At 62.4% G+C, this 14,093-nt stretch overlaps 1 protein-coding gene across 4 annotated transcripts in view; it reads left to right on the plus strand.

The window, feature by feature from the left end:
* Nucleotides 1-14,093, plus strand: part of ADGRD1 (adhesion G protein-coupled receptor D1) — a 126,751-nt gene that overhangs the window by 88,527 nt on the left and 24,131 nt on the right. For all 4 annotated transcript variants that reach the window (XM_073888842.1, XM_073888843.1, XM_073888841.1 and 1 more), the window contains 3 exons: nucleotides 10,194-10,297; nucleotides 11,646-11,757; nucleotides 13,759-13,912. In XM_073888842.1, coding sequence (XP_073744943.1) covers nucleotides 10,194-10,297; nucleotides 11,646-11,757; nucleotides 13,759-13,912 — 370 coding nt within the window. The remainder of the gene's footprint in view (nucleotides 1-10,193; nucleotides 10,298-11,645; nucleotides 11,758-13,758; nucleotides 13,913-14,093) is intronic.

Here is a 14,093-nt window from a genome sequence, read left to right on the forward strand (position 1 = left end):
TCATTTAGTGAGAACAGCAAGAATGGCTTCCCCCAACTTCTCCAGTGCTCTGGGAGGGGGTATCATTGCCCAGGGTCTCTCCTCGGAGCTCACAGCTGCACTCCCCTTCCCTCCGTGGGTCTGCCCTGGCCCGCACCCCAGCAGGGCTGCTGTGGAACCCCTCTGCGTGAAGCCTGGGTGGCTGGGCTGGGACGGGACGTGGAGGGATGTCCCAGGCCTCACTCTGCTCACTCCTCTTTGTGGGAGGGAGTGTGATATGGACCCCCCCCCCATTCGGCAGCAGTGAGGGGCTCAGCCAACCACGACCCCAGGGTGGGGGACACCACGCTTTGCACTCCTGCTGCAGAGAGTGGGAAATAGGCCTGGACCTCCTCCCACTGAGTGCTGACCCCACAGGGGCCCCCGGCGGCTGGTTTTTGGGGCCCCCTTGACCCAGAGCACTGGTCACTCTAGCTGTGGCCCGCCGGCTCTAGTGGTCATTACTCCATCTGACCCTAATTTCTTCTTCTATTAGGAACTGTTTCCGTTAACGTGGTAGCTGATACACGTAGGTTTTAAGTGGGCCGTGGTGGGAAGGGTACTGAGTGGAAGGTGGTGTCTCCCACCATCTTCCGCTCGCCTGCCGCCATCCCCTGCGAAGCCGCACCTCTTCCAGGGTCTCCCCTCCTCCCGGAAATGTTCCCCTCTCCACACGGGGTGCCACGCTGTAAGCAGGGCTAGGGCCCCCCCCCCCCGTGTGCAGTGTGTCCGCTTGCATGCCCACGCCCCTGCCTGGTCCTGGACACACCTGCTGCCCCCTCAAGACCGGGAGCCGTGGCCCTCAGGGGGCTTGACCGGTCACCTGCTGGGCACTAAACTGGCTCCCATCCGCGGCTCGTTCTGGCAGGGGAACTGGGGGCACTTACACTGCTCTCTGGGGACCCTGTTCCAATGTACACCTCCTCCAGCGGTGGGCAGGGACGAGTAACTGTTGTCAACGTAAATCACAAAAACACGGCTCCACCACTGGGGGCTTCTAACTCCCTGGGGTAAGTACGTTTCAGACAGGGTGGGAGTGAGCCCATGCACTGATGCCCGTAGACCTGGGGCCACCATCATGACCAGGTGTGCCAGCCAGACACCTCTCCGAAACTCACTTTCTGCACCTTTAAAATTCGTGAACCCCGGGGCGGCTGGGTGGCTCAGTTGGTTAAGCGTCTGCCTTCGGCTCAGGTCATGATCCCAGGGTCCTGGGATCGAGCCCCACGTCGGGCTCCCTGCTCTGCGGGGAGTTTGCTTCTCCCCTGCCTGCCAGTCCCCCTACTTGTGCTTGCTCTCTCTGTGTCTAGCTCTTTCTGTGTCAAATAAATAAAACCTTAAAAAAAATTTTTTTTTAAATTTGTGAACCCAAATTGAGTAAGAATCCTAAGAAATTAGTTTTCTCCTATTGGATAAAATTATCTTCAGGTTAATTTTGGAACAGTATGTTCTGAGAGTAGTCAAGAAAATTAAGGAGGAGAGTAGGAGAGACTTTGCACGGCATAGAGCAGATCCCCGTGAAGCTCCCGTGACCAAAACAACGTGGTGTCCACGTAAATCCAGCAAGGCAGACTGGGACTTTTCAGGACACCCATGAGGATCTGCATCGTAGAATTCAAAGAATCAGAACGCCAGATAATATGTAAGAGTGTAAAGTAAAATACTGTTACAACCTGATTTGTCGTGGACACAGCAGACAAGGGAAGTTGTTAACGAGCCTAACGCTATGGAGCGCGTGCCCTGATACCTCCACGCCAAGGAGGACAACGCACCTCTGGCCTCCATGTTAATAGAATGATTCCGTTAAGGGCTAACGTGCGGTCCTTAGAGTGGGTTGTAACGGCGCCCCCTGACCTGGAGGGGTCTCCAAGGCACTGCCACGTGAAAAGGGCAGGGTGCAGAGTAAAGTACAAACATCCCCGCTTCCCTTTTTTTAAGATTTTATTTATTTTAGAGAGAGCGGACACGCAGGGATGGGCAGAGGGAGAAAGAATCTCAAGCAGGCTCTGTGCTGAGCGCAGAGCCTGACGCAGGGTTGACCTCACGACCCTGAGATCATGACCTGAGCTGAAATCAAGAGTCGGACACTTAACCGGCTGAGCCCCCCAGGCGCCCCAAGCATCTCATCTTTATAAAACCCTGTGAGGCCCCCTACATGAGGTCATGTCGCGGAGTGTGATCCCGAGACAGGTACCAAGGTGCCGTCCGGGCTGTTGGCAGGTCGGGAGACACTGGACTGAAGCTGGTCAGCTGTGTCCCCGTGCATGCATCCGTGTGGTGGAATTAGGTAACGAGATTGAATAATAAAAGGAGCAGCTTGAAGAGGCGGTTTGTAAGCTCTGCTCTCAGGGGTGCGGGCTTTGGGAGTGCGTCTGGTTCCCCTGTTTCTCCACGCCCAGCAGCCTGGAGCGGGCGCTGGGCAGAGGCCGCGTGAGGCTGTGCAGTGTGAACCATGCATGGGTGAGTAGGTCCGTTCTGCAGGAGAGGACTTAGGGAGACCAGGCAGCCCTCTCTCTGGACACCAGGATGCCAAGCGCGCCAACGCGAGGGTTGGGGCTGACTCACGCCGGCCTGTTCTCGAGGGGCCAGGGCACTGGAATTGCCATCTCTCAGGGCTGGCTGGCAGGGGCACTGGGGACCAAGGACCAGGGTCCGCAGTGATGGATGCTGCAGTGGGCTGGCCCAGCCAGACCCAGGAAGGGGTGGGGCTCGGATTACTCGGGCCCCTGCAGGAGCCACCGTGGCCCCTGGGGTTAGAGATGGGATTCCTGGGAAGGGAATTGGAACCAACAGACTAGGAGGGGTGAGGGGCTGACGTGACGGAAGCCGTGGAGACGAGTCAGTCCCACCCGCTTCCAGGACCCCCACCCAGGTTCACATTCCAGGGGGACGGTCTGGTTGTCTGAACCATGTGCGCACAGCCCCTGAGCTGGCGGAACTGGAGGCCCCCTCAAGGCACTGCCTCCACATGCAGCCACTCCCCTGCTTGCCTCCTGCAGCGGGCCCCCTGGGAGCGGCCCAGGAGGGGCATCTGTGCTGGGCAGGGAGCAGCGGGAGGACTGCACCAGGACAGGGCACCTGCGAAAGCCAGTCCCCAGGAAGCCCCTGGCCTTCCCCGGCGCAGACTCGGGAGGAGGGGGTCACGGTGAAAGAGCAGCTCAGTAAGACAGAGCCACAGACCCCGGTCCGGAGGCTGGCCAGTCCACACGATTCCTTTAGCCCGTCTGTCAATATTTCAAAAGTCAGAGAAATTATCTAAAATTTTGGATTTTGGTTTAAAAAAAAAAGTCCCTCCCCTGGAGCTTCCTGCCCAAGCAGCTGCTGCCCCCAGCAGGCCAGTGCGGGAGCTGCACTTTCCCGTCGCCCGCGCACCTCCCCCGCCTCCTCATGGGGGCACCGCTGTTCTGCTCCTAGGAAGACAGCAAAGCCTTTCTTGCTCTTTCCTAGGGTGGGAAAATGACATACCCACTATGCGGGGCTTTGGAAAACACGGAAGATAGAAGTATTTCCTTCTGGAACAAGAGTTCCACTTGGATATGGTGTGTGCAGGCTCCCGGCTGGCCTCATGAATTTATGTAAAATGCCTCCCCCGAGGCTTCGGAGTCTGTGGTTTGTGACTCAGAGGAGCCCATGCTCTGAAGCAAACTCCAGGCTTTTCTGGGCATTTCTAAATCTAGCCCCAGGGTGGGGAAGGAAGGGCACCGCGGGGCACACCTCCTCAGGCCAGAGCAGCGGGGCCTGTGTGGAGGGGGTCTCGCCTCTGCAGCTCCCCGATCCCCCAGGGCCCCCTCGTGCACCCTGGGCCTGCGGCTACAGGACCCGCGCTCAGCAGCCACCCGCCAGGTGCTGCTGCCTGAAGCCACTGAGCCGGCTCTGGCCGCCAGGGAGGGCGTGGCTGGGGCTGTTGGGGTGCCCCTTGGAGCTGTGTCTGTGGTCCTGCTGGGTGTGTCTCCCCTGTACCTGTCACTCCAGCAACTTCTGAGGAGCACCTACTATGTGTGGCCCAACCCATCTCTGGGGTGCACTCAGCAGTGGCCCTACCCTGCCCCCCGGTCAACAGACGCTCAGGGTCCCTGTCCTGATGCACCGCGTGGCCTTCTGCAAGTGCCTGCCCTGAGCCTTGGCTTCCCCACCTGTGACTTCCCCTGAGTACTGGGCTCTGAGCACCCAGCCCCTTTGCAGTCATTCTTTTGAGGGATGGTGGCACCCTGGGCCCCTGGGGGACCTGTCTCCCTGTTGATGGTGCTCCTGCCCCTTCCCCTCTCCCCCTCCCTGTCCCGGGCTCCCAGAGCCCTTCCCCCTGGTGGCCTTGCTGCCCCTCTGGGGCGCTGGGCCCCTGGCGGCAGCCCCGTCTCTCCCCTCAGGACCCGGTCACGCAGGGAGAGACCCCTGTGCTCACCCAGGACGTGTGGAAACAGGCCTCGGAGGCGGGATGGGAACATGAGGGAGAAACCCCCCACTTGGGAGGCAGCTGCTGGCTGGGCACTGTTGGGCGCTCAGCTTCTCCACCGGCTGTCCGGGCCCTGGGGTCCTGGAGACGGCACTCGGTGCCCCGCTGGAGCCGGATCCCCTCCTCCCACCAGCCCCAGCTTCCTTAGAGGGAAAGCAGCCATTGCCTCATGCACTGTAGGCTCTCCTGCAAGGGTCTGGTCAGCTGGGGCTCTGGCAGGAGGCTGGAGAGAGGGCATGTGCTGGGCTGCTGTGGGCGGCTGGGCTGCCCTGCAGAGGGATGCCGACCTGACCGTGGCCTCAGGAGCCTCTGCTGCTCAGGCTGGGGTGGGGCACGCGCGGCGCCGGTGGGGAGAGCAGGCACGTCTCCATCCGGGAGGGTCGGGAGGGTCAGAGGTGAGGGACAGGAGGCCAGGGGCTGGCATGGGGTTGGGGCAGGCAGCTCTGGGCTGCCAGGCTGAGCAGGAGATGGAGGCTGTGATGTGGGAGGCTCATGCGCTCACTCTGTGTTGTCGGAAGCATCATGACTCTGCACCATGGTGGGGGGAGCCGAGGGGGAGAGGCGGGGCCCTGTGAGAAGCTGCCCAGTTTGCAGGGGAGCCAGGGGCCCTGCAGGAGCCGGAGGGCTCTTCCCAGGCCTGTGCCGGCCCGTGTCCTGCAGGTGACACACATGTGTGGGGGAGCAGAGGGGGAGCCCCAGGCCGGTCCCTCGCCCGGCTCCCCTCGCCCTGCACGTGCGGCCCCTGTTCCTGCCACAGCCGGTAGCGCAGGGGAGGGACCGTCTGCACCTTCTAAACCGGTCACTGCGTCTTCCAGGTGGTCCCGCCTCGGCATGCAGACCTGCCTCATTTGTTTTAACCCTTGCACTAGGGCCGCTGGTGGCTCCCGCTTCCACTGGCAGGCGGTCAGGTGTCCGCAGCCCCGGCCCCGGCAGGCGGGAAACGTCTGTGTTTGTGAGTGTGTCCCCACGGCGGGGTTGCCAGTCAGGCAGCAGGCAGTTTTAAATGTGCACAAAGGCTATGTGTGGGGCCTGCGCCAGCCCACCTCCTGTGGCGGGCGGAGGCTGCGGGTCAGGCCCACGTCTCCCCACCGTACATGCCTCCCCCAGCAGCACATACATGCTTTGCAGCAGGGTTGAAGTAGCCCCTGCCGCCGCCTCCACCCCCTGCCCCATGTGTAAAGCCGGGGATCACACAATTTCCAGCTCCCAGCCCCAGCACCGGCCTCAGGGACCCGGCCACGGGCGCCCTGCCTCCCATGGCGTGGCTTCTGGGGCGGGCGCAGCAGGGACCTGATTCTCCAGGCCCCAGTTGTGTTGGGGCTGGGCCTTTGCTCTCAGGCCCACCCCGTCCCACTGCTGGGGTCTGCACCCCAGAGGCTGACCTCTGCCGGCCCAGGTCTGCTCAGCTGGGGCTCTGGCAGGAGACTGGGGAGAGGGCATGAGGCCTGGTGCCCCCTTCCCTCACTGTGCCGCAGGTAGCTTTCCCGGTATGGCCGTGTCTCCTCCGGTCCCTGGTCCGGCTTTTCCCGGTGACCACGGGCCGCGGGCTGGGCCCTCCTGACAGGCTCCTGTCCTGATTCCTGCCTGGCTTGCTCCTTCAGCTCCATGGCACCTCCCCTCCCCTATGTTAACACCTCCCTGAATGAAATTTCCTGCTCTTTGAAGGACGGCAGTGGTGTCTGTACAGAACCAGCTAAGAGCCCGGGGGTGGGTGGCCTGGGGAACAGGGGGCGACCGGTCCAGTGCTCTGCCCCCAGCTCACCCCTTTAATGTGGTCGCTGGCCTGACCTCGGCAAGTCACGGGTCGTCTTAAAGAGGACAGGAGCCACGTCTCTGTGCAGGGCGTGGGGATATGGGTGGGAGACCCCACCTGATGCAGCCCGTGGGCGCCGGTTCTGACCCCGGCAGTGCCCTTCCACCAGCCAGGGAGCTTGTTTCCGCCTGTCCTCGGGGCTGTGGACTCGATCCCATCCCTGGAACGGGACATGCGCCTACAGCCTGGACTCTGTGCAGGGGGATGCTGGCTGCATGTTCCCACAGAGCTACACCTGGTGGAGCCCAGGGACTGTCCCCGAAACCTGGAGGCCCACGGAGCCACATGCTCCTGCTGTCCACGGGCTGAATGAAGGTGTATGGCTCAGCCGGGGTCAGCTGGTGTGAGGGGTGCTGGCTCATGAGAGCCTAGATGCTGGCAGCTGGGAGACCGGACGTCGGGGAAGAGCCACGTGGGTCAGGAGCAGTGAAGGGCTGAGTGTGTGCACAGCCGGGGGTGCCCCGCTTATCTCCTGCACTCTGCGCAGCCTTAGGCTCCCTGGACAACTGGCCTCCCAGCCAGTCCGGCTGACGAGAGACGGGCACTGATGTGATGCTGCTCTGCTGTCCGCCAGGCACTCCTGCCCTCGGCTGGGTCCCGTGTCCCCTGCTCCAGCGGCAGTCTCCCTCCCTGGCCCTGCTCATGCTCCCGTCCCCTCCTCCCCTGGACCTTCCTGCCCCACAGGGGTGGAGGCTGTGCCTGCTCCTCGGGGTGCTTCATGGCTTTGGTTTCCAGGGACTCCCACACCTAGTGACCCGAGTCCCACGTCGAGGCCGGTCCACTGAGTCACTGGGAGGGTCCTGCTTTCCTGTCTGGAGCCCCTGACAGGGCGACCAGGTGGTGAGGCAGAGATGCAGGGCCGAGGGAAGGAGTGTGGCTCTCATCTGGGGCGGGGGCCATGGAGGGAGTGAGCTGGGGTGATGCCCTGCCCTCGGAGACCGGGCTGAGGGTGGCCCCGATGCGCTGGGGGTCAGGGAGGGGCCGGGGGGACACAGGTGGGCGCTCTGGGAATTGAGAAGGAGAGGGTATGAGGTCTGGGCTAGCAGAGGAACCAACAGCACTCTGGGTACGTGGGCTCCGAGGACGGAGGAGGGACCCAGAGGACCCTCAGATTGGAGGCCCGTGAGAGCTGCCACCCGCATCCCCATCCTCTGCACTGTGGTCCCTGTTTGTTTCCGTCTCGGCCTTGTCCAAGCAGGAGCTGGCGACCTTGTTTACTTACCCCTGCATTCACTTGCTTCCCCACTGCAGCGTGAGTGCTGTGCTTGGTACACAGTGGTGCTCAGTGCATGCTTGTTGCAGATGAGAACGGTGGTGCCCACCCACAGGGCTGCCGTAGGACTCACTGCCTGCATGCAGCAGGCGCCCAGTAAGGGCTGTGACGTTCTTCCTGTCTCAACTATCCAGTCTTCCGGTCGGTCGGTGGTGGGCCTGGGTAGCGGTGGGTCCGAGGCTCAGGATGGACTTCTGTTTATCAGAAGCTCCAGGCGGAGCGGGCGAGCAGAACAGAGGCGGGGGTGTTGTGCGCGGCACAACTGCAGGCTGCAGTGCTCACGCGGGGAAGCTTCTGCCCGGCGCCAGGAGCCTGCCCACCTTCGCCCCTGGGGCCTCCCCCCATGTCTGTGAGTGGCAGAGGCAACGTCCTGCTGTCTCTACAAGACAGGCGTGCACGTGCATGTGGATTAGGAACATCTTCCATGGAGGACGGTGAGGGAGCTGGAGGACGAGGCGAGAGCTCCCCCCGCCCCCGGCATTCAGCGCACACTGCTGGCCTCAGGGTTCCCAGAGCCGTGGTCGTGAGGCGGTAAGAGTCCCGTCAGAGTGAGCTCTCCATCTCCCGGGAGAAAGATCTAGGTGGTGACGGGGCGCTGTGCAGATCCACAGACCGGGGAGGGCATCCCGGAGGCCAAGGGGTGAAGGTGTCGTGGAGCCAGGCACATGCTCATATTTCCATGGCTATTAAATTCATTTCCACTTGGTGGGGGCCGCCAAGGTGGACCTCAGTTCCTGGGAAGAGCTGAGGGTCCGTGATGTGCGTCAACCCTTAAATCTGATGCTTCCCTCCTTCTCCAGGCAGAGGCCATTGTGATGGTGATGAGAATTTCCAATTATCTATGATTGCAAAGAAAGAGCACATTCTTGGTTTAATATTAGTGTTTCGTGTGTGGTTTTATTCCCCAAAACATCTTCTCTGTAAGAGCCCTTCGAGAACCGTCTCTGGAGGTGGGTGCCGGGTCTCCTCTCCCAGAGGGTGCGGGAAGTGCCGAGGTAAACATCGCTGGCCGTGTGGGTTGTACCTGCAGGATTTCTCACAAGACCTACACTGCTCGTGTTCCCCTGACGTTGTTAGAGGGGCAGAGAATGCGGCTCTCCCTCACCGTTTCGAACACCAGCGACACCAGTCCAGGGAGCCCTGCTCACAACACGTTGCGGGAGCCAGCGTCTCAGGCCACACGGCGTGGGCAGCATGGGCAGGTGGCGCCAGGACCACATTCGTGCCTTCCTGGGCTATCTGATGAATCTGAGCGCCGCCAGCCAGCCCGTCTGCACAGGGGGAAGCTGGGGCCCAGATCCTGGGATGTGGCCGAGAATGTTGCTGTAGGAACACAGGGCCCCCGTGCATTCCTCCTGTTTGGGGAAGTCGTGGGCAAACAGGAGGTGACAAATGGGGGCTCTCCCCCTCCTGCATGTAGGGCTGCAGGCTCCAGGCTGCTCCTTCCCCGCCTCCATTCGGTCAAGGCTCTGAAGTGTTTTGTGGCCCCTGGGGAGTGAGCTGACCAGCGGTGACTCACAGATCTGGAAGAAATAAAGCCCATTAAGTTGTCCATCCTCAGGCGCAGTCCCGCTGGCTCCCAAATTGCTCTGCACAATCCACTTGCTGTCCCCAGCCTGTGGAGTTGGAGCCTCCGGACGCTCTCAAACATCCTGAGCTGCCTCCTTTTGTTCCTGATTACATCCTGATGAGAGGGCCAGGGGGCAGCCTAGCCGAGGCGAAGGCCCCAGGGTGTCGAGACCGAGGTCGGAGGGACCCTGATGCCTGGTGTCCGGGGCGGCGGGGGGGTGGGGTGGGGTGGGCGGGGGGGCGGTGCGGACATCGGCGATGGGCAGGGGCTCTGAGGCACACACAGCCGGAAGCCTCAGCAGGAAACACAGCAGCGACCTCTGCAGGGCCAGGCGCGGGGAAGCGGGTCTCCTAGGCCCGCGGCTCAAGGAGCCCAGGGGTCAAGTGAGTGTGATCTGAGGCTCCAGCTCCCGGACCTGAACGAGCCACCATTTGGGGTTGTGCTGCTAGGTGAGCTGTAGCTTGTGTCACTGTCCTTTGTGGCTTTGCGTCCGATTCGTTTACCAAGTTCCCTTCTGTGCCAGTGGGTGTCAGGGATGAGAGCCGACTACATGAACTCTCAGACGGCTCAGCTCGTGTCCCTGGCCCGGCTCTACGCACTTCAGACCTGTACCTCCAGGGGGTCCTCAGGGAGGAGTCGGCCCTTCTCCCAGGTCTTAAACTGCTCTCCTCTGGCTCCTGGGTCCGGGTCTAAATCCCCCCCGGATGCTGCAGGCTCGACGAGGAGGCACGGCTGGGTGGCGGGAGTGGGGACGGGTTGGGAGGGCAGGAGTTAGGCATCAGCAGGACAGAAGCCGGAGGGTGGAGGAATCTGCGTGTGGCCCTTCGGGGGGAGCGTTCCAGCGTAAATCCAAGGGCTGACCCAAGGGACTGGGCCCCGCCGGTGGTGGTAACGGGGCACGTGGGGGAGAGGCAGGATCTGGTGGTCCCCACCACACGCACGCCGGGACAGCGGTCCCCTGGGAGTCAGCTGTGCACCAGCCCTGGGACCCTCGCCAGTGGGAGCCCGGTCACCTCCGGCCTCCGGGACCTGGACCAGCGAGGACACCTCTGCTCTGCTTCCCACACAGCTCACACGTGAACACCAGATGGCGCTCTCGTCCATCACGTACATCGGCTGCTCCGTGTCCCTGGTCTGCCTGGTGCTCACGCTGGTCACCTTTGCCATGCTATCGTGAGTCATCCTCTGCTCTGTCCCGTGTCCGTGTCCGGGGAGGTCTGGTGCTCTTGCGTAAATGTCAGTGCCAGCCTGCCCCACTTCGGTTTCCCGCCCGGTATGTGTCCTTGGGAGGTGGCGAAGGCCTGGCCTTGTTGAGAACCTGCACATGGTGCATTCCAGCTGGAAAGCTGTTCCAAAGTCACCTTTCATCTTGAGATCTGGGGTACAGGGAGGGGTTGGGGTGTTGGAGAAGAGAGGAGGGAGGCAGGAGGGCACCCTGCTTTAGTTAAGCTGGAAAGTTCTGGAAGGGTCACCAGCCCACAGGCTTTCTGGCCCTTGGGCAGGCAAGAGCCAGAACGGAGGATCCCTTACCCGAAGACAACAGAGTCACAGCCCTGTGGGGGGGGGGGGTTCCCCTGGTGTCAGCTGGAGAGGCAGGAAGGCTCTTTTCCAGGAGGCCCCCTGCCCCTCCCGCTGAAGCCTCATGTGGTCAGAGCTCAAGGGAGTCTGTACATCCCCAGGGGAGGGTGGCAGCTGAGTCCCTCTGTGGCCCTTTCTGAACTGGGATAGAAAACGGAAGTCTGTGTGGACAGATGACTGTAAGGACACACTGGCTGCTGCTCAGGGCTGTTGGCCTCACACCAGACGGGGTCCCCTCCCTCGGGGGGTGCTTGGGAGCTTGTCTCCTCTCCCTGTCCTGTGCAAGGGAGGTGAGGCTCCGGGGGTCCCTCCTTACCTGCTCTGGTTCCCTGAGGACACCTGGTACCTGGCCTGGCTGTGACTGTGGGCTCCCGGGGTCGGGGGCTGCAGCGCGACCCACAGGGAGAGGCCCTCAGCCCCCCCAGAACTCCAGGGACTGTGGGGGGCAGGGGCGGCAGCAGCTGAGCCTGGCAGGAGGAGCCCGCACCAGCGTTGAGCTGAGACGTTCATTCTTTGGCTCCCCTGTCCCCCAGCTTTGCTCAGGAAGCCCGCCACAGCCAGGTGGACTGCTCTGAGGACAGGCCCCGGGGGGGGGGGGGCAGGAGCAAGTGCCCAGAAGCAGAGCACACACTTGGGCCAGCAGAAGTCCTCTCCCAGGGAGGCACGGCTGGTGTGAAGGCCGCAGCCTGGAGAGGACTGGGCTGCTTGTGAGCCAGAATGGGGCATCGTGAGCTGGAGCAGGAGCAAGGAACAGGCTGAGTCCGAGCAGGGGCCGGGCAGGCTGTACAGGAGCTGATTCCTTTCCAAGAGCAATAGGGAGCCATTGAGGAGTCAGAGCCAGCATCTGGGCGGGCTCTGTAAAGGCCTCTTTGGCAGCCTTGGGGGGCTGGTAGGGAGCAGCAGTGGGCCTGGGCCCCGGACACCCCTGCCTCTCTACCCTCAGCTCCGTCAGCACCATCCGGAACCAGCGCTGCCACATCCACGCCAACCTGTCCTTCGCCATCCTAGTGGCCCAGATCCTGCTGCTGGTCAGCTTCAGCTTCAAGCCTGGCACAGTGAGTAGGCCCTCTCTGTCCCTCTCCTTCCTCCCTCTGATGTCACTGGGGCTGGCACCCTCTGCTAGTTTCTTCAACTCAGAATTCAGGCCACAACCCCCAGATAGTCGGGCAGGGGCTCGTCCAGGAGAGGCACAGAAGAAGGCCTGCCTGAGCTGGGTTCTCTGCCCACCGTCCGCTCAGCAGCAGAGTCGCTGGCTCTCCTGCTCTGTGTCAGCTCACCGTCCAGCCCTGGCCGGGTGCGGGGCATGGTGCGGAGAGCTGACATCGAGCAGCCCTCTGGTCCTGGAGACAGGCCCTCCGGGGCAGTGCCCTAGCCTCTTGCTTCTAGATGTGGGAGTGGGTGACAGACGACTCTGGTGAGGGTCAGCCCCCCGCAGTCTTGCCTTTCACTGCTGCACTGACCACAAACCCCCAGCCACCTCTGCTTGCTGTGGGCGAGAGGAATGCGAAGACCCAGGCCCACCTTTTCCCTGCCCTTTGTACTGGGGATCTAGGAAGTCTTAGAACCCCAGAAGGTTAAGGGCTAAAACTGAAATGACCCAGGCTTGGGGTGGGAAGGAGAAGCCGACTCCCGCTTGCTCCCACCGGGAGAGAAAGAGAAGCGGGTTCTGGGGAACAGAGCAGTACAGGTCGGTAGTTTCAAAACTCACACAGGATCAGCTGACGCAGAGCGAGGGCTTTATCCTACAATAGTGAGGGTCGGCAGAACTTCCAGTCCTCTCTGCCGCAGGGTCCTCAGCCCCCATCTGTCTGTCCTGGGGCTGCTGCCGAGGGAGAGATGCACCCTCCTGGGCTGCAGGATTCCCCCTCGCAGGTTTAGGGGCGCGGAGGGGCATCTAAAGCCCCGCATGAGCCGTGGAGGGACCAGGCATGCGCCAGCCTCCTTCTCTGGATGCGTCAGCCCTCCGGGTTTTCTTACAACACAGTCTTGGGTTTGTAGCTCTGGGTGGGGCCTGGAATTCCGAATTTCCATCAGACATTCAGGGGTTGCGGATGCTGCCTGTACAAGCAACCTCCCTGCCCCCCCTCCCCCCCCCCCCCCCCCGGCCCCGGGAGGGATGAGGCCCCACCGCGGGAAGGCCGCGGGAGGGGAAGCAGGTCTGCGGAGGCTCCGGGCTCCCATCACCCTGGCGGGGACCCCGGGTCAATGCGTGTCTGAAGCCCCGGGGCAGGGCTCCGAGCAGTCCTGCTCGAGGAAGGTGCCTGTGGGATGAGCCCCGCGGAGGACGGAGAGTGACCTTGGGGCCCAGTCCCAGAGGGGCTGGTGGGCGGGGACACCCACGGGAAGGGGCCGCAGGGACGAGCGCTGCGCACGTGACCCCTGACTCAGATGCGCACGTGGGGCAGATTAGGGACCTCCAGCTACGCCTGGGAAACGAGGTGCCGGGGACACGATGCTGTCCCGAGAATGAGCTGGTATCTCGGGGAGTCTGGGACAGCAGAGCGTGGGGTGCCCGACAAATATCACACCGTCCCTGGGCTTCTGCCTTTAATTCTTTTATTTTTCCCTCTTTTCTATTATTTTAAGTTTTGAAGGTGGTATTTGAACGTATTATTATTTTTCCTCCCTGTCATCATTCCGCCCCCTTCCCGACCCCACGTAGACCCCGGGGCCACCAGACGGGGCGCAGGTCCGGCTTAGGGACGTGCTCGCAGCGGCCAGGCCCACGTGTCTGCAAAGCCCCAGGCTCCCCGGCTCGCTCCCTGGCGGCTCCGCCCATTCCCCAGAGCCCACCCCATTGGGCTGGTCTGCTCATGTGCCCAGCCTGAGCCAATCCTGCTTCAGAGGACCAGAGCCTTTATGCTGATTGGCCGGGCCTGATTCCCTGCGCTCTCCTGAACCAATCACTGTGCCGGAACCGCCGGGACTAGAAGGGGAGCCAGGGCCCCTCCGCTCCCCTCCGTTGTGGGGGGAAATGAAGGCACGTGACCAGAGATGCCGGGAACCGCCCACTGCTCACACCCAGAGAGATGTGCCCTCTGTGTCTTTGATCCTAGGTCCCCTGCCGGGTGATGGCCATGCTCCTGCACTACTTCTTCCTGAGCGCCTTTGCGTGGATGCTGGTGGAAGGGTTGCATCTCTACAGCATGGTGATCAAGGTCTTTGGCTCAGAGAACAGCAAGCACCGCTACTACTATGGGATAGGATGGGGTAGGTGGGGAGGGGAGGGGGCCGGTGGGGGTGGGAGGGGGCAGCTGGGGGTGGGAGGGGGCAGGGGGGGGTGGGAGGGGGCAGCTGGAGGTGGGAGGGGGCCGGTGGGGGTGGGGGCATAGGATGCGGCAGGTGGGAGTAGGTGGGATGTGATTTCACCTTCATATGACACGCCTCCAAG

The sequence above is a fragment of the Callorhinus ursinus genome, unplaced genomic scaffold, assembly GCF_003265705.2.
Source record: "Callorhinus ursinus isolate GAN/ISIS: 27379988/994484 unplaced genomic scaffold, GSC_fseal_2.0 scaffold97, whole genome shotgun sequence".
NCBI lineage: Eukaryota > Metazoa > Chordata > Mammalia > Carnivora > Otariidae > Callorhinus > Callorhinus ursinus.